The sequence below is a fragment of the Bos indicus x Bos taurus genome, chromosome 2, assembly GCF_003369695.1.
Source record: "Bos indicus x Bos taurus breed Angus x Brahman F1 hybrid chromosome 2, Bos_hybrid_MaternalHap_v2.0, whole genome shotgun sequence".
Classification (NCBI taxonomy): domain Eukaryota; kingdom Metazoa; phylum Chordata; class Mammalia; order Artiodactyla; family Bovidae; genus Bos; species Bos indicus x Bos taurus.
This window is the reverse complement of record NC_040077.1, coordinates 131,926,082-131,950,862: the sequence shown is the minus strand read 5'-3', so window position 1 is coordinate 131,950,862 and position 24,781 is coordinate 131,926,082. Positions and strand designations below refer to the sequence as shown.

The 24,781-nt window shown below is 50.4% G+C and overlaps 1 protein-coding gene across 4 annotated transcripts in view; it reads left to right on the top strand.

Annotated features, from left to right (window-relative positions):
* VWA5B1 (von Willebrand factor A domain containing 5B1) overlaps window positions 1–24,781 on the top strand; it is a 79,934-nt gene that overhangs the window by 26,619 nt on the left and 28,534 nt on the right. For 3 of the 4 annotated variants that reach the window (XM_027521637.1, XM_027521624.1, XM_027521631.1), the window contains exons 3-12: window positions 492–644; window positions 1,945–2,164; window positions 7,521–7,660; window positions 8,545–8,676; window positions 9,256–9,380; window positions 13,454–13,630; window positions 18,107–18,217; window positions 20,347–20,549; window positions 21,483–21,597; window positions 23,040–23,225. In XM_027521637.1, coding sequence (XP_027377438.1) covers window positions 492–644; window positions 1,945–2,164; window positions 7,521–7,660; window positions 8,545–8,676; window positions 9,256–9,380; window positions 13,454–13,630; window positions 18,107–18,217; window positions 20,347–20,549; window positions 21,483–21,597; window positions 23,040–23,225 — 1,562 coding nt within the window. The remainder of the gene's footprint in view (window positions 1–491; window positions 645–1,944; window positions 2,165–7,520; window positions 7,661–8,544; window positions 8,677–9,255; window positions 9,381–13,453; window positions 13,631–18,106; window positions 18,218–20,346; window positions 20,550–21,482; window positions 21,598–23,039; window positions 23,226–24,781) is intronic. The other variant, XM_027521643.1, reaches the window with a different exon arrangement.

Sequence of the window (24,781 nt, the reverse complement as noted above, 5' to 3'; positions counted from 1 at the left end):
GGTCCACATAGGCATGAACGCCCCCTTCTCCCAAAGACTCAGCCGAGACCAGCCCCAGGCCAGGGCCACCGGGGGGCGAATCTTGGCACCTGCCCCGCGGTGAGTGCAGTTCCTCCCTGAAGCGGGTGGATGAGGCTGCCTGTTTTAGAGGTTCGGTCTCTTCATTCTCTTTTCTACTCCCTGGGGCCGCGAGGGTGGGGAGGTGGGCAGAGTGCTGGGTGGTCGTGGTGAGCTTGCAGCATGGCATAGAGTAAGAGATGGCTGGGACAGGGGAGCAGCGGTCCCTTTACTAACCCGCCGCTGACGCGGAGCCTGCCACTCTACGCATCCTATCGGGGGGCAGCCAGCCCGAGTCCCCTCGGGAGCCCTCTAAGTGGCAGTGAGCGCCATGGTGTGCTCAAACGGCAGACCAGGGGCTCTAGTTCCATCCGGGGGGCGGGCACGCCGAGCGGCGCTGGGTCACCCCGTGACCCCGGGCCCTGCTCCGCCAGGTCTCTTCGTGTACCCCCTGGACGAGCACACCACGGTGATCGGCTTTGAGGCGGTCATTGGGGACCGTGTCGTGACGGTACAGATCAAGGACAAAGCCAAAATAGAGGGTGGCCACTTTGAGGCCACCGGCATTCGAGCTGCGACTGTCACAGGTAAGAGGGCTGGAGGGGCTGTGGCGGGACCTGGGCGAGGCTGACGTCTCATGCAGACCGAAAGGGGAGCAGTGGGATCAGGTAGAGAGAGCACTGTACTAAGAGTCGGGAATCCTGTGCGACCGTGGCCCAATAATTAACCTCTCTGAACTTCACCTTACTGTCTGTAAAACAGGCAATTGTTTCTCCTCTCACTTGGGAAGAGTGGTAAGGGTCAAAGGAGGCAACTGAAGGGTATTTAAGACATCTCTAAACACCAGAAAAGCATATTATCATTTAAGCTCAGAGGTTGTAGAATGAGTCATACCAGGATTTGACTTCCAGTCCTGTCGCTTGCAAGCTTAGATAAGAAATGAAGACTTGCTTTGTAAAATGTAACTAATAATCCATCGAAATCTCACAAAGAGCGTGCAGAACGCTCATCCCTGTCACTGGTGCAGAGTCACTACTCACACAACGGCTGTGGGTTCCTGCTATGGACGATACTGAGGCTCAGAGCGGGAGTGCCCAGCCCAAGGCCACAGAGCATATTAGTGGCAGAGCCAAGGCTTGAGTCCAGACCAAGGATCATATGATATAAAAGATTCTCACCATTGGATCTGTGATGGAAATGAAGTTTGTTCACCTGATCATTGATGTTCAAGAATCTTTGAACACCCATGCTATGTAAGATGCAAAGTTGCCCCCCAAGAGTTTAGGATTTATCCCAGCCTGGAAGAACAGCTAGGGCATGCCAGGGAGTGACTACGATAGGAAGTTGAACGTGGCCATGCCAAAAACGGTCCAGATCATATCAGAGGGGGAAAAGAAGGGGCCACATTGGGACCAGGGAGGTTTTCGTGGAGGGGCTGGGTGGGTGGATAAGATGGGCTAAGAAATAATGAGGGATGGGCCTTTCTGATGAAAAGAAACAGCACAGATTCTGAGAGAGGTGAGACGCTCCAGTGTAAATCCTAGGGGGACATAGAGTCTGAAGATGGAGATGTGACCCTCCATCAGGGGTGAATGGGTCCCAGCCTCCCACTCCTGGCAGGGCACAGTGTAAAGTACACAGGCCTGGCGTCAGACCCACATAGGTTCAGGTCCTGGTTCAAGAAATTAGTTATTTGTTGAATAACTTGAACTCATTGCGCCCCCACGCTAAGCCTCAGTTTTCCCATCAGCGCACAAGCTCCTCTAACCCAACACACAGCAAGCTTAGAGGGGATGAGAGAGAAGCAGCTCACGGCCCCTGACTCCAGGCCTGGCATGTAGGAACCATTCTGCAAACGTTCCATTATCCCTCCTTCCTGCCAACCAGGAAAGGTGGCTCTGGACGAGGATTTGGAGCGGATCCTCTTTGTGGTCAACCTGGGGACCATCGCCCCAATGGAGAATGTCTTCGTGTTCATCAGCACCTCCTCGGAGCTCCCGACGCTGCCCAGTGGGGCTGTGCAGGTCCAGCTGCCCGCTGTCTGCGCCCCGACCGTGCCCCAGTTCTGCACGGAGAGCACCGGCGCCCCCAGCCAGCAGGTCCACAGGTGAGGAGCCCCTGCCAGACAAGGCCAGGGTCATGGAGTGGGGGGTCAGGGTGTGGGGGAAGATGAAGGATAGGCGGTGATGCTAAGCTCTGTAGCTGCCACCTCTTGAAGACTGTCAAAGAATCTCCCTGAAATGGCTGATGTTGGTACTGATCAGAAGTATTGGAGTTGGGATCAGAATATCCAGGCTTGATACTTTAATGCACCCAAGAGGCATTTTTGGAGCACCTACTATGTGCTAGTGGAGAAGGAAATGGCAACCCATTCCAGTATTCTCGCTTGGAGAGTCCCACTGACAGAGGAGACTGGCGGGCTACAGTCCATGGGGTCACAGAGCGTCAGACACGACTGACACGGCTTAGCACACACTGTGTCTAGTCACTGGGGTGGGTGTCAGGAACACAGAGGGAACAAACGCACACGGTTCCGGAACTTTCCGGAACTTGGTGGAAGAGATCATTATCCAGCCAATAACACGGCTAAGGTGAACTGTTTGTGAACTTGCATGCATAATTAATTACGTGAAAGTGCAATGGAAGAGACGTTCATTGGCTAAGAATATAAAAGAGGGACCCAACCCCTGGGAGGTCCAGGGGCCAGGTCAGTCTTCTCTGAGGAGTGATATTTCAGCTGAGGGCTGAGCCAGGAGGCAGACAGATAAGGCACAGGGAGAAACGTTCCTATAGGTGGGAACGGCAGGGGCAAAGGCCCTGAGGCAGCAAGGACGGGGCCCCAGAGGACCGGAAGCACAGGTGACATGAGATGAGGCTGCAGACATACAGGACACCCTGCGGCCCTGGCCAACTCTGGATTGCTCCCCAGAGCAATAAGGAGCCATTAACAAGGGTTTTCAACAGGGTCGGGTAGGACATTGCAGCACAGTTTCTCTATACTCTCCCCAGGGGTAGGGAGGAGGGCAAAGGGGGTCACAGCCTGAGGCACCTGCAGCTGAGATCAGGGATCCTCCTATTTCCCCACCGTGGACCCAGGGGACTAGCGTCTCCTCCACAGGGAGAGAGGAAGCCCGGTTTAAGAAGCCTGCTGCATATGGGAGGTACCTTTTGATGCATCTTATCATTTGGTCTCCCCTGGTGGCTCAGCAGTAAAGAACCCGCCTGCCAATGCAGGAGATGCGGGTTCAATCCTTGGGTCAGAAGATCCCCTGAAGAAGGAAATGGCAACCCACTCCAGTATTCTTGCCTGGGAAATCCCATGGACAGAGGAGCCTGGTGGGTTACAGTCCCTGGGGTCGCAAAGAATCAGACATGATTTAGTGACTAAACAACAAACTCCTTAACTCCCCCTCCCCTACTCTCGTTCTGAATCTTTGAGTCAAGTTGAAATACGGGAAGATATAAACACTGTCCATATCCAGGAGCTTCATACACATACTCTGTAGGGCTCTGGGGACAGCTGGAGGCACGTGCCCACTGGATCACAGAGGGCCATGTCAATAGTCTCCTGGACACTGCAGGTTAAAGGGATGATCTGTGACTAGGCTGGGAAAGGGGAGAAGGAGAAGGGGATGACAGAGGATGAGATGGTTGGATGGCATCACTGACTCAATGGACATGAGTTTGGGTAAGCTCCAAGAGTTAGTGATGGACAGGGAGGCCTGGCGTGCTACAGTCCATGGGGTCGCAAAGAGTCGGATACGATGGAGTGACTGAACTGAACTGATGGCCAGGCTGGCGAGGAGGGGTTACTGCAGCCTCCCATAAGGGGCCAGCCTGGAGGGCACTCCTCAGTCATTCCACAGATTAAACACTTACTGTGGGCCAGGACCAAGCACACACATGGGCCGGGCACTGTTTTGGGTGCTGGGAATACAGCAGTAAACCAGAGCGGCAAGGTCCCTGCCTTTAAGGAGCTAGCATGCTAATGAAGACGGCAGACAATAAAGAAACAGGCTCATAGATATGTCAGACATTAGGTGATGAGGTCTATGGAGATAAACACTACTGAGGCTGGAGAGGGACAGGATGCGGCAGGTGCTCATTAGAAGAGACGAGGCTTAGGCACCATCTGAGACTCGGACCACAATGAAAGCTGAGCTGCCGGGGTCCAGCCCCAGCTGATCCAGGGTATTCAAAGCGGGGATGGCGTCGGCGAGGATCAGGATACAATAGCTTCAATTAGACATTAATTAGAGATGTAACGAGTAATAGAATGAGGATAGCTCAGTAGGAAAATTCAGTGGAGAAAAGAGGCTGAGTAGCTTGGTTTACGCGGGAGACCAATAAAACTTGAAGACAAGAAGTTTGCACCACTTACGGAGGCCGCAGGCGTCCTTCCGTTCTCCCGAAGGAGAGGAGACACTGAGGCCTCCCCGGTCGGATCTTAGAAGCCCAGGCATAATTAGTAAGCATGGCAGGTTCCGCGCTCCAGATGGAGACTCAGCCAGAGTGAGAGAGAGAGCGACATGGGGAGACCAGTCTTTCAAGGAACTGACCCCAATTCTTTATTTTCCATGGTCTACTTTTATACACTGAGATGTTATGCAAAAGTCACATGGGGTCAGCAGTCCTGACTTTTATCAAAGTCAGGTGCTTCATACAAATGTATACAGAGGTCTTAGGGGTGTTACATCATCTTCTGGCCAGGGGGGCCTGCTGACAATTTATGACCCTCTCCTTGTGACAGCGGTTAGTCAACCAGGACACTTATTTCTCCAGGGGTGATTATTCTTAAAACAGACGCCACCCAAATAAAGTTACATTCCTATAGGGTGAGGGTGTAGTGGGGTTTAGTTAAGGAAAGAGTTTACTTAGCCTAAGGTCTAACATGATTAATATCAAAGGTTAATACTTATTTCTTCTATATATTCATTAATGTGTGTAAGGGCAGGGGATATGGAGACTTAGCAACAAACATTGGCTCAACAAATGAAAAACCCTTCACCAATACAATTTCTAATCAGCCCATTATACTTATACTAATAGTTTTCTAACTTTTCTAAGGAACCTGTTTTTAGAACGTTTAAAGCATCTCGTGCCTCTCATGGTTGGGAGGCTGTGAGCAATCACATGTGGCCGGACAAGCCTGTCAGGCAGGCCAGAGAACCTTCAGAGGAGTTTGTAGGTTAAAACACTCTTGTCACGCCCAGGAGTTTTTATTAACTGGAGCTCTAGGTTAACTCCTTCTCTGAAAGAGGTGGTGGGGGACAGCCACTCATAAAGTCAGAGATGTAGGTGAGAGCACAAAGTAGTAAAGTAGGCAGGCTCTGGTTATGAGGGTAGATGCTCGAGGATTTCCAGGGGGACTCCTGAGGCTCGATCCCGCCTTTGCGTATGTCGAGCCTCCTTCCTCATGACCTTTGCCACGGGTGGAGTACCTCACTCTGGCCCCCAACACTGAGCGCCAAAGAACTGATGCTTCTGAGCTGTGGTGTTAAAGACTCCTGAGAGTCCCTTGGACTGCAAGGAGATCCAACCAGTCCATTCTAAAGATCAGTCCTGGGTGTTCTCTGGAGGGAATGATGCTAAAGCTGAAACTCCAGTACTTTGGCCACCTCATGCGAAGAGTTGACTCATTGAAAAGACTGATGCTGGGAAAGATGGAGGGCAGGAGGAGAAGGGGGCGACTGAAGATGACATGGTTGGATGGCATCACTGATTTGATGGACATGAGTTTGAGTAAGCTCCAGGAGTTAGTGATGGACAGGGAGGCCTGGCGTGCTGCAGTCCATGGGGTCACAAAGAGTCGGACACAACTGAGCAACTGAGCTGAACTGAGGCAACATCTGAGGCCTGATCTGAATGAAGGGAGCAAGCCATGGAAATCATCTGGAGGAAGAACATCCTGAGCCGGGAGTAGAGCAGGCAGGAAGTGCAAAGGCCCTGAGGCAGTGCCAGGCTTGGTGTGTTTGAAGAGCAGCAGGAAGGCTCGTATGAACATAGCAAACAGGAGAGGAGTGCTGGAGTCAGATCATGGAGGGCCTCGAAATCTAGAGTGAGGACACTTGCTGGCACAACAGAGAAGCTGCTGGCACCATCCAGGGTCAGGCCAGGGAGCACCAGCTCGTGTGTCAGCTGTGTAAATGCTGCCATCGTGCATTTGTAAATGCAAAACACTTGGTAAATGCAAGCCTGGTACATTTGAGAGGCAGGACTAGCAGAGCTGAGGACATTCAGACCTCGGTGGATCAAGGAACAAGAGGCTTGGGAGTACACAGCTCCCCTGAGGTGGCCCTGATAAATTTTTGATTCCTGCCCATTCCAGCTGGAAAGAGTTAACAGAGGCACCCTTGGGACTGCAGGGGATGCAGACACCTGCCTGCATCAAATTCCGATGAAAAAGTGGCTTAGATAGAGTGACATGAGAAAAAGTAAGAAAAACAGACCATACCAAATGTTAGTGAGGGTGAGGAGGGAAACTCTGGTTCACTGCCGGTGGAAGTGAACACTGGCCCAGACACCTTGCAGTGCAGTCTGGCGGAATTTGATGTGTGCCCTTTGACCCAGGGATCCCAGAGAAATCCTTTCATACGTTCAAAAAGGGAACACAGATGAGGGTCTTCATGGGGGTGGCCTGTGGACGCCGGGAGGTGGAGGCAGGAAGAAACCAGGACAATGTCACAGGCCCTCAAGTCGGACCATTGTTGCTGTTATTTAGTCGCTAAGTCACATCCGACTTTTTGCGACCCTGTGAAGTGTAGCCTGCCAGACTCCTGTGTCCATGGGATTTCCCAGGCAAGAATACTAGAGTGGGTTGCCGTTTCCTCCTCCAGGGGATCTTCCCCACCCAGGGATCAAACCGAGTCTCCTGAATTGGCAGTCAAATTCTTTACCGATGAGCCATCATGGAAACAAGCTGAATCACAGCAGCAGCAAAGACTTTGGTTTTCAGACCTTTAAAATGCAGCATTGGGTGAAAAAAAAGGGAAGCTGCTGAATGAGATTCCTAACACAGTGCCATCTTTTCAACCAAATGTCATGGTGCCTTACAACGCTCTGTGCATATTCAGAACAAAAACCTCAGAGGCCAAGGCTGTGGAGGGGAGGGAAATAGAGCGGGATGAGAGCCCAGGTGGGGACAACAGACAGAGGGCCAGAGACGATTGAGCAGCAGATGACTCTGCTAAGCACTCACGAGAGACAGCTGTGTTGCCATGATCCCTATTCAACGAGAAAACCGAGACTCAGAGGAGGAGTGGCTCAGGCAGGGGTCCCCAGCTCACAGAGACAGAGCAGGGATTCCAGATGTGATGTGATGCTATGTAAACTGTCCCATGGCTGAGTCCGAGAGACCCAGGTGAGGATGTACGCTCTGCCCAGTGCGAGTGTGGGAACTGAGGCCAGTGCTCCCATCTTGCTGAGTCTCCTCCCCCCTCCCCTCCTCCCGGCCCCTTTCCCAGCAGAGACAAGCACTGCTTTGGCAGCCTGGACTCCTGGAACAGACTGTGCCTGTCGACTCTACTGGACACCGACGTGTCCAACCCCATGGAATACGAGTTCAACTTCCAGCTGGAGATTCGTGGGCCCTGCCTGCTCGCAGGTGAGCGGAGCTGCCTAGACCCTGATGGGGCTGGAACGAAGATTCCAGGTCCCGGGGTGGGGAGAGGAAGGGAAGGAGGGAAAGCTGGCCGGCCCAGGTGGATGACAGCCTGCAGCCAACCTGCCACCCAACAGGACTCTTTCCCAAGGACAGATTTCAAGACTGTCCGCTCCCCTCCCCGCCATGGCTTCCCTGGGGAAATGTCCACATGGGCCTAGCAGTCCAAAGTCCGAGGTCGGAGGTCCAAGGTCCTCTCCAGGAGGCCACAGCCACAGAGATGCTTCTCGGGTCCTCCCCTGGGGTGGAGGTGGGGGTCCTCTCAGTGGGGTACCTTTCCAAATCCAGCCACCTAGATCCCACCCTAGAGCTTCTGATGATGACACTGGTCTGGGGGTGAGAGCCCTGGACACCAGAAACATTGAAAAGCTCCCAGGTGATTCTAACTGGGAGCCAGAGTCAGGCACCACTGTTCTGATGGTTCCCCTCCCCCTCCCAGTCAAGGTTTTAAAAGAATGTGGTTTCGGTCCATGAGTAAGTTCTCCCAGAGCAAGCCGACATTCAGCACGAGAGGCGTTTATGGAGTGCCCTCCGATGGAGCGTGAAGCTCCTTTTGTCTCTGTGGCCTGAGAGGAAGCCACCCCTTTAACCCCCACTGGGTCCCGGGGTCAGGGCAGGAGAGGTTATCCGACCCTGTCTAGCTAAGCTCCCATTTTACAGATGGGAAGACTGAGAAGGGCTGTCCACAGTTTTGCACCCCGGCAGGCCAGGAGCCCCTGATGGGGCTGGAGTGGCAGTCACCTCCGGCCTGGGTCTCCGGGTCCCCCCACCAAGGCCCTCTCTCTCTGGGGACCCCTGAACCTATCCCATCTTTCTGCGCCACTCAGGGGTAGAGAGTCCCACCCATGAGATCCGAGCTGATGCCGCCCCTTCCGCAAGCTCGGCCGAGAGCATCATCGTCACCCTGGCCAACAGGCACACCTTCGACCGGCCCGTGGAGATCCTCATCCACCCCAGCGGTACTGTGCACCAGCGGGGGCCCCCGGGGCTGCTGGTGGGAGGGAGGAGGTGCTGATCCCAGGGCACACAGACTGCCCCTTGCCCACCCCATAGCCAGGGAGAGGGTAGGCTATGTGGCAGAGGAGAGGAGACCAACTACTGGCTTCCGTGTAAACGTGGCTCTGATTAGCAGAGTTGAGTGTCTCCTGCCCCATTTCAGCTCCTGAGGCCCCACTGTCTCATCCACCCATTGCTGCACTTTGCTCTCAGGCCAGCTGAACACCTAAGCTTGCTTGGTGAGACCCCAACAGTTCTTTACCCCCAGGGAGCAACTCTTTTATCTCTTTAAGAATTGTTAGAATGTCAAGATGCAAAAAGATTGGAGCCCAGGATCACTCCCGTTTTACAGATGGGTAAAGTCGAGTCATGCACTCTCCTGACTCCCAGCTAAGGAGTCTTCATGGCCCCACATGCCTCAAGCGTCCAGGGTTCCCATCCCCCTCTTCCAACTGGGAGTCCCCCCACAGCGAAGATCCACCCCTCAACCAAGGTCCCCTACGTTGCCTTCACGCTCGGACAGTACTGTCTCATCTCTACAGAGCCCCACCTGCCACATGTCCTGATGGAGAAAGGGGACATGACCCTGGGGGAGTTTGACCAGCACCTGAAGGGAAGAGCAGATTTCATCAAAGGGATGAAGAAGGACAGCAGGGCAGAGCGAAAGGTGAGGGTGGCTGAGCAGCGTCAGCAGTGGCAGAACTGGGGTGGCTCTGGGCACCGGGTCTGCGCCGGGCCAGGGAGAAGCCTGAGCCTCAGGGCAGAGGTGGAGGTGACTCGCCTGAGGTCACACAGCAAGCTGACAATCCCACCTCCTGCCAGGTCACCTGCTCCCAGTGCCATCCAGGTGCCTGAAAGCATGTAAGTCGCTCAGTCGTGTTCAACTCTTTGCGACCCCTTGGATTGTACAGTCCATGGGATTCTCCAAGCCAGAATACTGGAATGGGTAGCCTTTCCCTTCCCCAGGGGATCTTCCCAACCCAAGGGTGGAACCCAGGTCTCCCGCATGGCAGGTGGATTCTTTACCAGCTGAGCCACCAGGGAAGCCCAAGAATACTGGAGTGGGTAGTCTATCCCTTCTCCAGAGGATCTTCCTGACCCAGGAATTGAACCGGGGTCTCCTGCATTGCAGGCAGATTCTTTACCGATGAGCTATCAGGGAAGCCCTTCAAGGTGCCTAAGCTAGAAAAATTTTAGGCTGGTGGCAGAAATGACCTTGGTCTTCTTCAGGATAGTCTTCCCCCAAAAGGCACCAACGGCCCTACGGCTGGGTGCCCTCCAGGCTCCATCTGTACTTCTGGGTCTCCCTTTACCCACCTGCTGAATGGGTCTCTTGATTTGCCTTCCTTTTGGGTCATTGCTTGCTATTAGGTAAAGAATAAAGGCAGAGCCAGGGAAGCCAGAGAAACCCTCTCCCTCAGCCTGCCCCTCCCCCATGAAGTTCAAGGATAAGGGGGTCCTCAGCAGGGGCTGGGGGTGGGGAAGGGGGGGGTAAGAGGATGCTGAGCCTCAGCCACAAGCCACCCCCACAGTCTCCCTCCTGCTGGTGTCACCGCACACCGCCCTGGGTCCTGAGTGCCAAGGTAGGCTCAAGAATCAGGGCACACTGCTTTCTATCATCTCCCTTTTTAGGTGATAAAACTGCAGCTTAGCACCCACAATAACTGGTGAGCTGGGAAAAGGGAGTTGGCTTTCGTGACACTGAGGCTAAGGACATCACCCCGCTCATGTGGGGAGGTTGTGCTGAATTTAAGGGCCTCTCTGGCCCCTGCTGGTCTGACGGACAGAGGACAGTGGAGAGGAACAGACAGGAATGCAGAGAAAACCTACAGCTGATATCCTTCCCTTTGGTAGAGATCCCACCGAAGGCCCCTACTTGGAGGGAGGTAGGGGATGGCTCAGGGAAGGTACAGATGGCTCAGTGCCCACCCCCACCTTGGAGACCCTGCTGGAAACATCTGCCCTCCCAGAGGTGCCCCCAGATGAGTCAGTTGGGAGAAGAGGCTGGAGCCAGGTTCTCAGAGTAGGGGTGGCAATGCCGGGGTGCCACTGGGCTCCGAGAACTGCAGCGTGCAGGCAGGGGGGATCAGCAGTGAGCCTCCCTGCCTGCCCGCCTGCCAAGCCTTAAATCAATTAGCTCTGGGACCGCCGGAGCAAATGAGAATTAATTTGCCACCTTGGGTTGGTTATGAAAATACCCTGTATTCTCATGAGCTTCAGGGATGACAGCCATCAACCCGAAGCTGCTAAGAAGTGATGAGTTTATTGTAATTGGATAATGGCAGCTCAAGGAGACATCAGAGAATCCTGAGCCCGAGGCCCCCACCCCAACCCTCCGAGAGGCGAAAATCAGGCTCCTGTCACTGACGTGGCCATTGCTGCCTTGGGCTCTGTCATCTAGAGAGCTCTGTTGGGCAGTAGCTTTTGGCTAAGGACCTCGCTGTGGGAGGGAGGACCTGATCCCTCACCAGGGAGGGAGGTGAGCACCCAGAAGCATCAGCCAGGGAGAGCTGGGTGGGCTGAGCTGTCAAAAACTGTGATTTAACAAAGTGGGGGCAAATGACACAGAGGGAGACACAGATGGAGATGCAGAGAGAAGCAGAGACGAAAGAGAGACAGACTGAAAATTTTTTTTAAATGATGTACATAGGTCAGTTGCAGACAGAAAAACCCACGAGACTCATCTTCTCATTTATTCATTCAGCAAACAGTAAGTGCCCTGTTAGGCATCAGGCTCTGTTCTAGGCACTGGGAGGACTGAAAATGTCACATCCTTTCCTCCTGGTGCTTACATTCTAGCCCAGGGAAACAGACAAGAAGCAAACATACGAGCAAGATCAGTTACGCAAGGACCAGGGTCTGTGAAAGACCTGAAACAGAGTGACAGGATGAGTGATGAGGCCTGGGTGCTGAAGCCAAATATTGGAGGAAGCTTATCTCAAAACGAGACCTGGTGGGTTGTGAAACCCTGGGAGGAGGTACAAAGAACTGGAGGCAGAACAATGGTGATGTGCTTGGAAGACAGAAATGTGCCCCCTGTGGCCTGAAATGTGGGGCAAACACGAGGTGGACAGGCAGGCAGGGGTCAATCCATAAGGGGCTTCATGAGCCCTGGTGCGGGAATGAGAGGACGCTGTTGCTTAAGCATGAGAGTAACAGGAATGATCACACTGCCTGCTCTGTATGGAACAGATCACAGGGAGAGAAAAGGAAAGAGGCCAGGAAGGGGCTACTGCACAGGTCCAGGCAAAGGTCCTGAAAAAAAGAAAGTGACGTGAAAGTATTAGTCCCTCAGTCATGTCTGACTCTATGCAACTCCATGAACTGCAGCCCACCAGGCTCCTCTCTCCATGGGATTTTCCAGGCAAGAATACTGGAGTGGGTTACCATTCCCTTCTCCAGGGGATCTTCCCAACTCAGGAATCAGACCCAAGTCTCCTGCATTGCAGGTGGATTCTTTACCATCTGAGCCACCAGGGAAGCCCAAGTTGGGTGTTTACAGTGGGGACAGGGAAGAGGACACGTTCAGAAGGTATTTGAGCTACAGAACTGGCGGTTCTCTATTGAGGGAGTAGATACACAGAATGAGGAAGAGGGAGGGGTCAAGGACGACTCCTGGATCTTTGCTTTAACCCGATGGGCAGGTGATGATGTCATCTATTGAACTGAGGAAGGGACCCAGACAGACTGAGAAATAGACAAAGAAAGACGTGTACACACAGAGACAGTCAGAGACAGAGAAAGATGGGGTGGTGAGGGAGGGTGGCGGTGAGGATGGAGAAAATGAGATTTGGTGCAGAGATGACTGCAAGAGTCAAAGACAGTTCAGTAGCAGCATGACAAGGCCAGCTAAGAGGATCCATGAAAAGATACAGAATTGTGGTGGTATCCTTCCTTTAATGTTTCCTGAGCCCATCTTTATACCAAGCTTTATGTGGAGCCCTGGAGATGCAAGAGACTCAAGCATGGTCTGCCTTCAAGTAGCCCCCAAATTAGAGGGGAGACAGAGAGATGAGCAAAAAACTCACAGTGTGAGAAATGCCTGGGTCCCTGCGGCAAATAGCAAGAGCAGCGATGGTTGCTGTTCAGCAACAATTACTCTGCTGAGCAGTGCCCTACAAGTGTTGCATTTAGGCCATACAACTCAGTGAAGTATGTATGTACTCTTGTCCTCATTTCATGGGCAAGAAAACTAGGTAATTAAGTTCATGTAAGATGGGGGCAGGATTTCCAAAGAGGTAAAACTTGAAGCGTGAGTAGGAAGTTTATCAGAGGGAGAGAATCGGTAAACCAGAGAAGCCAAGGTGAGCCCGAGAGTGGCTTATCCCTGGATGTGAAAGGGAAAGAAACGGCTACTCAGCTGAGGGCCTGCACGCGTGTCGGGGCCTTCCCATCTGCAGGCCAGCCCAGTTCATCCTCAGAACCACCCTGAGAAATGGACTTTATCTGTCCCATTTTCCAAAGAAGCAACAGACCCTGAGGAGGGACTGACCCAACATCACACGACTGGACAGTGATAGCTGAGATTCAAACCCGGGTCTTCCCGCCTCCAAAGTCCCTGTTGCTATTGCAACCTGTGAACATCTAGCAGAAGAGCCAGGTAGGGTCAACCTGGAAGTCTTATACGCAGAGGATGAGTGGGATTCTGATCAAACTTGGAGAGTGATGGGGGCCACCAGGGTGAGCCCCCAGCTCTGGGCCCCTTGAATGCTCAAGTGAGAGTTTTCCTTTCTCCTCCAGACAGAAATCATCCGGAAACGCCTTCACAAGGACATCCCCCACCATTCTGTCATCATGCTCAATTTCTGCCCCGACCTCCAATCAGTCCAGCCGAACCTGAGGAAGACCCGTGGAGAGTTTATCTTCCTTGTCGACAGGAGTGGCAGTATGAATGGGACCAACATCCAATGTGTCAAGGTACATTTACGAGGACCCCACCCCCAGGATCTAGGGTTCCAGGGTAACCAGCTTCTCAGCACTTTCTCCTTCCACACCTGAGCCACTTCCTTAAGTGACTATCTCTGGCTAAGAGACATGACGAGCAATTTCTTTTGTATCAGTTTAGACAGAGATCTCTCTGCTCAGTGATATGAGCGGAGGTTAACTGCTGTCCATTTTCAAGGAATGAAGTCATCAGCAACTCCCCTTGGAATTCTCCACAGCTCTGTTGTGTGCCTGCTCTGGCTAAAACGCTTCACTAAGTACTCAGTGGAGAGGGATGTAGAGCAGAGAGGAAGGAAATTAGCATTGGCTGAGGACCTGCTATGAGTCAGGCTCTGTGCAGCCACTTAGTGCACAGCTTGGTGTTTAATCCGGACAGTAATCCTGTGAGGCTGGTCCAGTTGTCCCCGTTTTCCAAATGGGAAAACCCATCCTGAGGGTTTCGGTAATGTACCCAAGGTTGTGGTCTAAAATTAAACCCCTGTCTGTCTGTTTCTACCATGTGACATCAGAGATTCATTAGATATGGCCCCTGCCATCAAGGAATGTGTCAAATCCAGTGAAATGATTTGATTCATCTTTTCTCTTTTTTTCAAATGCCTAATATGTGCAAAGCCCCGATGCTTGGAAATCCAGAAAGAGTGAAAGTGTTAATTGCTCTGTCATGTCCAGGCAACCTCACAGACTGTAGCTCACCAGGCTCCTCTGTCCATGGAATTCTCCAGGCAAGAATACCAGAGTGGGTAGCCATTCCCTTCTCCAGGGGATCTTCCTGACCCAGGGATGGAACCCAGGTCTCCTGCACTGCAGGAAGATTCTTTACTGTCTGGAAAGAGGGCAGGTTGTAAATACAGTTCTGCCCTCAAGGAGCTCACAGTGGGGAACTCCCTGGTGGTCCAGTGGTCAGGACTTCATGCTTTCAGTGCCGAGGATTTGGGTTTCAATCCCTGGTTGGAGAACAAAGACCCTACACAGCATGTGGCATGGCCAAACCAAACAAAAAACCCAGAAGCTCACAGTCCAGTGAGGTGCATAGCCCTGTTAACCCAGCGCTCCTGGGAGTGTGGTCTTGATGCCTTGGGAGTTCCGAAGGAGAGCAGGTGAAAGAAGAATAACCCCACACACACACATCCAGAAGCAGCCCGGCTCCTTCAGAAGATCATTCACCTCAATTATGGCATTACCCAACTCTTCTGTGTGTTTTCAGTTGTGCAGATGTCTGCCTCCTTCTCTGGAATTATTCCCTTATTGAGGGGAAAGAGCAGATCTTCCTCGTCTCTCTCTCCCCATAGGGTCTAGCTCTGTGTTTGTGCATAAAGAGCCCTTGGTCACTGTTTACTGAACTGGGTAAAGGATTACAGTTCAAGAGAGCAAGGGGTGAGTGACCAAGGAGAGGGCTCTGCTGTTGCCTGAAAGTTTATCCCTCCCCCTAGCTTGTCCTTGGAGCAACCTCTTGTTTCCAGGGCAACAGGACCAGCAGGGAGGGATGGGGTTAAGTGGGATCCATGATGGCAGCTGTCTCCTCGGCCTTGCCATGACTGGGTTTGCTCTTGAAGTATGACAGAGCAGTCATACATCAGATCCAAGTTCCTGTTTGAGGCCTCTTGACACTCAGGTGCAGGACTACCCCTGCCCACCATCAAAGGCAAGCAGCAAGGTGGGGAGCTGTCCACAGTGCTAGAGTGCTGAAGCACACGGCAGGCCTGTGTGGCCATGTGTATTCCATTCCACAGCTGTACCAATTTGTAAGACATCTCTTCAGTTACTCTAGAGTATCATGGGATCACATACCTAAAACATCACTTAGAGAGCATTTAATCCCCTTTCCCCACCATTTTCCAAGTAAAGAAATTGAGTTCACAGAAGGCTAAGTGTTCTTCCCAACATCACAGAGCTGGTTCAAGAACCTAAGCCTTCTGGATCTTGACTTGGTGCTCATTTTCCTTACCTTGCTGGCAGGGGATTATACAGACTCTTCCACTAAGAAAACCTCTCTTCTCTGATTATTATTCTTGCTTCATAGCTCTGTGGGAAAAGCAATGCCTGGGTTGCAGGGTCACTTCTGCCACAGACTTGCTATGTGGTTTTGGACAAGTTGATTCTCAACTCTGGGCTTTATTTATTCTCGATGAGAAGGGAGGATTCATTCAGGGAGGGCAAGCATATGTCACACATCATTCCATTCCCCTCTCCCAAGTCCAGACAGACATCAATAATTGACCATGATGTCTAACGGTTTATGATGTCCATCTTCTTTGTGAATTATACCTTTTATCATTAAAGAATATTAATCTCTGTTTCATTTAAAAATAAAAATATAATTGACCATGACATTTTTTTCAATGCTGAGCCTGGTCTCAATCTGTATGTCCTTCTTAGCTTGGTGTTCCAGGCAGTTACTACCAGTTCGATGGAGTTTATTGATGAGTGGAAATCCAGTTCCTGAATTAAAGACCTATTGTCAGAATTCCCTGACAATAGCTTTCTCTAGCTCTGATTTGTGTCTCAGTCCCTTTCCCCTTGGAGTCGCTCATGCTTTCTTTTCCAGTTCAGCTCAGGGAGCTCAAGGTCATCCTTTCACAAATGGCTTTGTGTTGGCACAACCCATTCTGCTAAATGTGCCCCAGTTAGAAAAAGTCACAGAAATTACTCAAGCCACATGTCCCTTTCCCCATTGACAATGAGGCCATTTGGGGGTTGCTGAAGTCTTTAGGTGGCCCATTAGGTTGAAGTTTTAGGAAAAGCTAGGCTTTGGGATATAAGGGAGAATAGAAATCTAAACAGTCACGCCAAAAGGCAAAGTTCAGCCAATTTAATTTCCTGCAGCTGGTCTCCTTCTTCAGCTACCAATTGCTGCCAAAAACATGGCTTTAAAAATTGTAATAGGTGTGAGCAGAGACAGTCTATATGGATCAGCAGAATCTCCTGCTAGCAGCAATACCCATTAGCAGCCAATGAAAAAATAAACAGATATTGACTTCTTTTGCAGAAAAACAAGATGTATTGACACAAGTAATAAAAGGAGAGGGACAGAACAGTGATGTTAATATTTACAAAGCGGGGTGGGGGAGGGGCTGCAGGGCTGTGGAGCCTGAAAGACCATATGGTGTGAAAGTTGCCAGGATCTACTTGCAACTGTTTGCTTCTAGATTTTGGAGTATAACAGTTTGTTTCTGTGAAGCTATGCCGAGATCCCTGGGATGCCATCAATAAACTCTGTGAGGGTGGGGAAAAGCCCCTCATTCCCGAGTTCTGTGCCAAGCCAGAACCAACATGACTGAAGATCTCAGTGCTGTGCTTTGAAAGCCTCAGCCCTGTTCTTAGGTTTTATGACCCAGTGCAATTCCTCAGTTTCCTTATCTGTAAAATAGAGGTGTTTTTATTAATATGTATTTGATAGGGTAAGTAATAATAACCATTTACTGAATATTCTACTGTGTGGCATGCTGAAGTTCAGAAAAATAACATAACTAACCCAAGGTCAGGTTAGTAAAGGTGAGATTGAAACCCAGATATGTTTAACTTCCAAGTGTATCCTCTTAACCACTATGCTGTAATATATATTATAGAGATGAAAAGAGATAATGTAAAGTGCTTAGCACATAGTGATTGCTTGACATTGATCATTGCATTACATCCTCCTCATCATCAATACCATCATTTTCCCACTTGTCATCACCACCTTCTCTCTGCGTCATTATTTTTAGAATATACCTTGATGAAGGTCTCCTGGTGTTGCCTAGTCAAATAGGGTCAGACCCTTTAATGTTCACAGGCTTGGAGTCAGAGTGACACATTTGAGTCCTGGCTCCACTAATTTACAATCCAGATGCTCGCAAACAAGTCACTCCACCTCTCTGTGCCTCAGTTTTCTCTTGAATAAAATGAGGATGATGTTGTGCCTGCCTCAAAGCATTATTGTGAAGATTATGTGAGATAATGCATGTAAAGTACATTCTGGGCATTCAACAGATGAGCTAAAGAGACTCTCCCTAAGAAATGTATCCCTAGCTCATGACAGTGGTGGGGGGCAGTTTCTGATGAGGCCCTGGATGACAGCCAGACAGAAGCCTGTTCCATGGCCAGCGAGACCAGGCCATGTGTCTCCCTTAGATGTCAATTTTGTTTTGGCGGAAAGGAATGCATACTTCCGGCTCTCCTTACCGCTCAGGGTCAGTAGGAGGTGAAATGGAACTGGCAAACTATAATAGAATGGCTTTGAGAAATCAGACTTGCTACATGGATGAGGAGTTTTATGATGATGGCTTTGGCCCAGCCTCTGGTCAGCATCAGTGAATTTCTTGCTCTGGGGGAGGAAGCGTGATCGGGTGCAGGCAGAGGGCGAAAGGTTCCCTTGGAGGCTGCCTCTCTGCTGGTATGAGAACACTGCTGTGTAATGACCAAAGGAAGAACCCCTTCTGGAATCCTAAAAGTCCCTTCCTTCCCCATTAGGATGCCATGCTGGTGGCTCTTAAGAGCCTCGTGCCAACCTGCCTCTTCAATGTCATTGGGTTTGGATCCACGTTTAAAACCCTCTTCCCTTCCAGTCAGACCTACAATGAGGTAAGGAGGGGACATGGTTGGGACGAAGAGGCGTTGGGTGGTGAGGAGCAGAGGCAAGGGAAGAAAAGGAAAAAGGAGGTAACCTCAAGGCCTGCCCTCAGAGGACCCTAACCCCGTGTAGAACCTAGCTGGTGAGGCCAGGAGCAGAGAACCATAGGGGAGTTTCTCCCCTTGCAGGCCATCCGCTGACCTCCCCCTCCCCAAAATAAGGAACATGTGGGGCAAAGTATGGGTGTGCTCAGTGAGGGAGCACAGGGAAGAGGGTACCTTAGGCCTCCCACCCGCTGAAGCCTCCCTCTCATAAGAATGATGGACTCACGCAAGGTTGAGTGAAGGCGTGAATGGCAAGGGGCAGAGGAGTGAATAGGTGGGCAAGGGGGCTGAGCGTGGTGCTCCACACAGCTCCACAGCCACCACTCATGACGTGCCAACTTGCTGTTGCCCTTTCTTTGTTCCTCTTTAAAAATGTAAACATCCCTGGAAAAGGTAGCACATCAGATCCTGATTGCTCAGCACAGAGGAGGTTTCCTTTTCTGATGAGTGAGGCAGGAGGTGTGGCAGAAAGACCACTAGTCTAGAAATCTTAAGATTTCTGAAGATTTCCAAACCACAAGGCACAATTTGGAACAAGAAGACCTTGGCCCCAGCAGGATGTTCAGAACAGGAGTATCCTAGGGGATTCCATGGTGACCTAGTGGTTAGGATTCTGGGTTTTCAGTGCTGTGGCCCAGGTCCCATCCCTGGTTGGAGAACTGAGATCCCACAAGCTGTCCAGCAAGGCCAAAAAGAAGGGGGAGGAGGGTGTGTCCCTATACAGGTCTAGACACAGGGAAGAAGGAACAGAGGGATGAAGGGATGGATGGAAGAAGGGGAAAAGGAAGGAAGAAATGAAGGGAGGGAAGGAGAGAGAAAGGGGGAGAAAAGGTGTAGGAAATGAGAAAAGAGGGACATAGGAACCCCTTTTCAATTAAAAATAACTTCTTTATGGGTTTCTTCAATACAGAAACAATATATATTGATTGTCCCATGATTTTTAAATCTAGAGATGGTTGAAAAGAAAAATTTGAAAATCACCCATCATTAGTCAGAAAAAAAGAGAAAAAAAAAAAAACGCTATTAACAGCTTAGTATAAATCCCTTCTTGTTCTAAGCATTTGCACACATTTTCAATAAAGATAGGATTAGACCTCCCATACTGTCTGTATAACCTATTTCTCTAACAGAACAGCCTATCCTGAGCGTATGTCCATGCCAGTGAGTATTAATCGGCAACATAATTTCAATAGTTGCCTAGTATCTCGCTACACAGACAGACTGTGACTTATTTAACTAAGCCCCTCCAGTTGAGCATTTAAGTCGTCCCCATTTTTTTCGATTTAGTCATCTTTGCAGCAAAGGCCTTGCATCCATCCTTAATGATTCCCTTGGAATAAATTTCTAGTCTTGCTAGTTCAAAGGGTACATATGCATTTGAGGACTTTTGATATATTCCATCGCTCCGAGTGTGCATGTTGGAAGAGCTTCTTCCTGAGTCAGGATCAGGAGGATGCAACATCCAGCAGGAATCTGTCCGTGCCCAGTGGCATCCATCCAGTGCCAGAACCCTTGGCCAACTGTGCCTCGCAGTACTGGTCCACAAGGGTGGAGATCTGAAGCCCAGATGAGGGAAATGGTTTCCTCAAAGGATCCTAGGAATTTGGTGCCACAGTCAAGCCAGGACTTGAGTCTTAAGATTTCTAGACTACTGGTCTTTCCCCCACACCTCCTGCCTCACTCATCAGAAAAGGAAACCTCCTCTGTGCTGAGCAATCAGGATCTAATGTGCTACCTTTTCCAGGGATGTTTACATTTTTAAAGAGGAACAAAGAAAGGGCAACAGCGAGTTAATACATCGTGAGTGGTGGCATCTGGGGCATTGGTAGATGGTGTTATTAGGCACCTCACACCAGAAAATGACCACCTGTTCCTCCTGCACGTGAGGCAGAGATGAAACCGGGAAGAGGAGTCAAGTCTAGTGAGGCTGAACTAAAATTCAGGGCAACAAAGCACTCATCCTCCGGGTTCTGGGCGTCTCCATGCCACATGACAGCCCTGGGGACCACCTCCCTGCCCTCCACCTTCCTCTGTAGGAGAACTTGGCCATGGCCTGCGATAGCATCCAGAAAATGCGAGCTGACATGGGTGGCACCAACATCCTCTCCCCGCTCAAGTGGGTCATCCGGCAGCCAGTGCTCCGAGGCTGCCCGAGGCTTCTCTTCCTGATCACAGACGGCGCCATCAACAACACCGGGAAGGTGCTGGAGCTGGTGCGAAACCACGCCTTCTCCACCAGGTGGGCACAGGCTGAAGGTCTAGGGCTCGGCTTTTCTGGGCTGCCCTGGGCTGGGGATGCCAGACCTGGGGTAACGTGGAAAATGCCAGAAGGAAAAGCAAGGACCCACATTCCTCCAGTGCTTTGCTTCCAGGGTGGTGTCCAGTTCAGTTCAGTTCAGTTGCTCAGTCGTGTCCAACTCTTTGTGACCCCATGGACTGCAGCAGGCCAGGCCACCCTGTCCATCACCATCTCCCAGACTTTATTCAAACTCATGTCCACTGAGTCTGTGTTGCCATCCAACCATCTAATCCTCTGTCATCCCCTTTTCCTCCTGCCTTCAATCTTTCTCAGCATCAGGGTCTTTTCAAATGAGTCAGTTCTTCGCATCAGGTGACCAAAGTACTGGAGTTTCAGCTTCAACATCAGTCCTTCCAATGATTATTCAGGACTGATTTCCTTTAGGATGGACTGGTTGGATCTCCTTGCAGTCCAAGGGACTCTCAAGAGTCTTCTCCAACACCACAGTTCAAAAGCATCAATTCTTCAGCACTCAGCTTTCTTTATGGTCCAGCTCTCACATCCATATATGACCACAGGAAAAACCATAGCCTGGACTAGATGGACCTTTTTTGGTGGTGTGGCTGACTTCAAAGTTTGCCTTTTCCCCACAACAGTTCAGGAAGGATAAGATGCTCACGACCTTGCATCCAGGTCCCAAAGAGTAGCCTCAACAGAGGAAGCCCTTCCTGCTTTGGCTCTGCACTGGGGTGGGAGGTGATGGGCTGTCCATGTGTGAATGAGTGTCCATGGATGCCCTTCTTCCTTCTCCCTCACCCTCTGCCTGAAGCCAGGGCCAGCTCTGAGATAGCTCATGATCTGCCCCTTTCCTATCAGGGGACAAAATAGCAGAGAGGGTGGGAAGTACCAGTCTCTTTTCTCCTCCTCTCCCAGGTGCTATAGCTTTGGAATTGGACCCAACGTCTGCCACAGACTGGTGAAAGGGTTGGCAACTGTGTCCAAGGGCAGTGCTGAGTTCCTGGAGGAGGGGGAGCGGCTGCAACCCAAGGTAGGCAGAAGGACCTCAGTCTTTTCTGGTGCTGGAACCTCAGAAGCCCAGACTGGCCACACAGCAACTCAGTGGTGGAACTGGGATTTCACCCCAAATCTGAGCTCTCCACTAGGCCACATTGCACCTCAGGGAGAATCACAGGTGGAGGCACAGAGTGGGCAATTTCTGGAGTTAGTGCAGGACACTATATGCCCTTGTCTCCATCCTCTGGGTCATATGTTCCATTCATCCTGGGTGGGTTGGATTGGGGCTGCCAAAGGAATCACTGCCTCTTGGATATGAGTTGTGTCTGGGGTCCTTTCTGGACGTGTTCCTGATGATGATAAATGATGGCTCAGAAGAATCTAAAGGGCCCAGAAGAAATCAAGGCCATTAGTCTTCTCTCCATGTCCTGTATAATTGGCACAAGTAATCCAGCCCTTAGAGAGTCTCTGTGTTGGTCCATATCCTCCAGGGACAAGAAACAAGAAAGCTGAAGAGCAAGAGGTTTCTTGAGGGATTAAAATCTGTGGAAGGGAAGAGGAAACAGGAAGGAAAACTCTTGAGTCCATGTGCAGATGCAGCACTTGTGAAAGGGAAGGAGGGAAACAGAATTGAGCAGGGAGAGCCTCAGACGTCAGTGCGGGTCTGGCAAGGTCTTAACCAACCCACCAGGGATCTCTGGAGCAAGAGTTGCCCATTAGGTCATCTGTGTTGGGTGGAAAGGCCAGGCACTGCTCATCTGTTGCCTCGGGGCTTCCAGGGAGCTGTGCGGTCTTGGTTTGAAAGATGAGGCATTGCATGTGGAGACTGCCATCTAACTGCATTCCTTACAGCAAAAGAGCACAGTCTGTCTCAAAGGAAAGATTGAAAGTGCATCTCTACAGCTGCCATACTCCCCAGATTATTTTTTCTCCACCTTTGTAGTACATTTGAGGAAATCACTCTAGGGGATGCTAAGCCACTAAGTGCTAAACTAGCTGTCATTTATTGAACACCTGTCTTGTGGCAGATACTTGAAATGCAGTATCCCAAGTAGTCCTCTCAACTACACTGAGAGTGGAGAATTACCAACTCCCTTTAACAGAAAGGGGCCCAGGAAGGTCTGTGGCCCAGGAAGACAAATTGACTTGCTCAAAATCACTATTCGGGCCATGTTTTGACACAACTTGCTGTATGCCCCTGACTCATCATAATCCTACTTTGAGTCTTGGGTTTTTCTCATTTATAAAATGCTAAGCTTAGAGGTGACAGCAAAGATCTGCTCCAGCTCTGACATTCTAGGAGTCTGAGATGCTCAGATGCATGTTCACCGCTGAACAGGCCGCCCCAAGGTCTCTCGTCACTTCCTGTCTGCTACTCCTCCTCATGCTCACGCTCACATGGTCTTCATGCTCCTCACGTGTGCATATCCCCACGCACACATCCCCTGCAACCTGTGTTCTGACCTTGCCCAACAGATGGTCAAATCCCTGAAGAAGGCTATGGCCCCAGTCCTGAGTGATGTGACTGTGGAGTGGGTCTTTCCTGAGACCACCGAGGTCCTGATCTCACCTGTCAGCACCAGCTCCCTCTTCCCTGGAGAACGGCTGGTGGGGTATGGCATTGTCTGTGATGCCTCTTTATACATCTCCAATCCTAGAACTGTAAGTATTTTAGAAATTCCAGGAGTCGGTGGGGGTCCAGAACCCTGCCCACAAGGCCATCCTTGGCTGGAAAGACTGTTTATTTGTGGCAGCCAGGAGCCAATTGAATTTGGGTTTACTGCTGTGGGGTATAGTTGTTAGGCCATAGGCATTCAGTCAAGTGGTGACACTGCTTGGATAAATGCTACTATCTCAGTCTGCGGTTCTCTAGGCCCCCTGCAGCTGAAGAACTTGGGGAACATGTTTAAAATGTAGAGCCCTTGCTCCAACCCAGGTCTACTGAATAAAACTTAGTGGCTAAGGCCCAAGAACATACATTTTACATAATTGACCCAAAGTAGGTTATGGGTATATTTGATGAACAATTCAGTTCAGAACAGCACTTATGTTTCCTTCCCCCAAACACTCTAATCCAGCCATATATCCTTAGAAGAATTTGTGTTTTATTTCTTAACATGGATAATTCTGTTGTATGTGGTGGCATAAGTGGGATAAAAGCGAGGAGCTTCTCAAAGGAGGTGAAACCCTAAATGCTAAAATGTAGAAGATTGCCCAAAAGCTATTTTCTCACTTAGCTTCCCTCTTTACTCTTTAGTAAGTCTCTCAACTCCCCTTTAAAGGATTTGTCATCTTATTTTCTTTTTAAACCAGAGTCACAAACTCAATGCCCAGAGGGACTGGGCAGGTATAAAATGAATGAAATGAACTTGTTATAAAAATTGAAGGGGAAAATATCATGAAGGATGGCAGACATTCCTGACAGAGAGGAAATGAGTGGTGGTGAGGAATATAGCAAACTGGATCACACAGTTCCGTTCAGTTCAGTCGCTCAGTCATGTCTGACTCTCTGTGACACCGAGAACCACAGCACGCCAGGCCTCCCTGTCTATCACCAACTCCTGGAGTTCACCCAAACTCATGTCCATTGAGTCGGTGATGCCATCCAACCATCTCATCCTCTGTTGTCCCCTTCTCCTCCTGCCTTCAATCTTCCCCAGCATCAGGGTCTTTTCAAATGAGTGAGCTCTTCACATCAGGTGGACAAAGTATTGAAATCGAAGCTTCAAAATCAGTCCTGCCAATGAACACTCAGAACTGATCTCCTTTAGGATGGACTGGTTGGATCTCCTTGCCGTCCAAGGAGACTCTCAAGAGTCTTCTCCAACACCACAGCTCAAAAGCATCAATTCACACATCCTGTCTAAATTGTCAGCCCCTACTCAGGTCTAACAAAGCATTGCCATGGAAGAATGTAGACCTTGTGTTAAATGTATTTCCAATCTTTCAAGAAAAGTTAGGATTTCATTTGAAATTTTCAGATGTTATAAAGATATGGAATCTCTTAAGAACCATGGTCAGTAATATTAAGTGTATTCTGGAGAGTAGGGTGTTCAACTGCAGAGAAAACATGCTAAACCAAACGCTGGTCAAGACTTTGCACAGACTAGACCCTTCTTGGAGGCCTGGGAGGTAGTAGGTCATCCCCAGACTACTACTACTAGCAGGGATTATCAAGTCCATTCTTTTGTCCTAACGCATGAGACGAGCAATGCTTT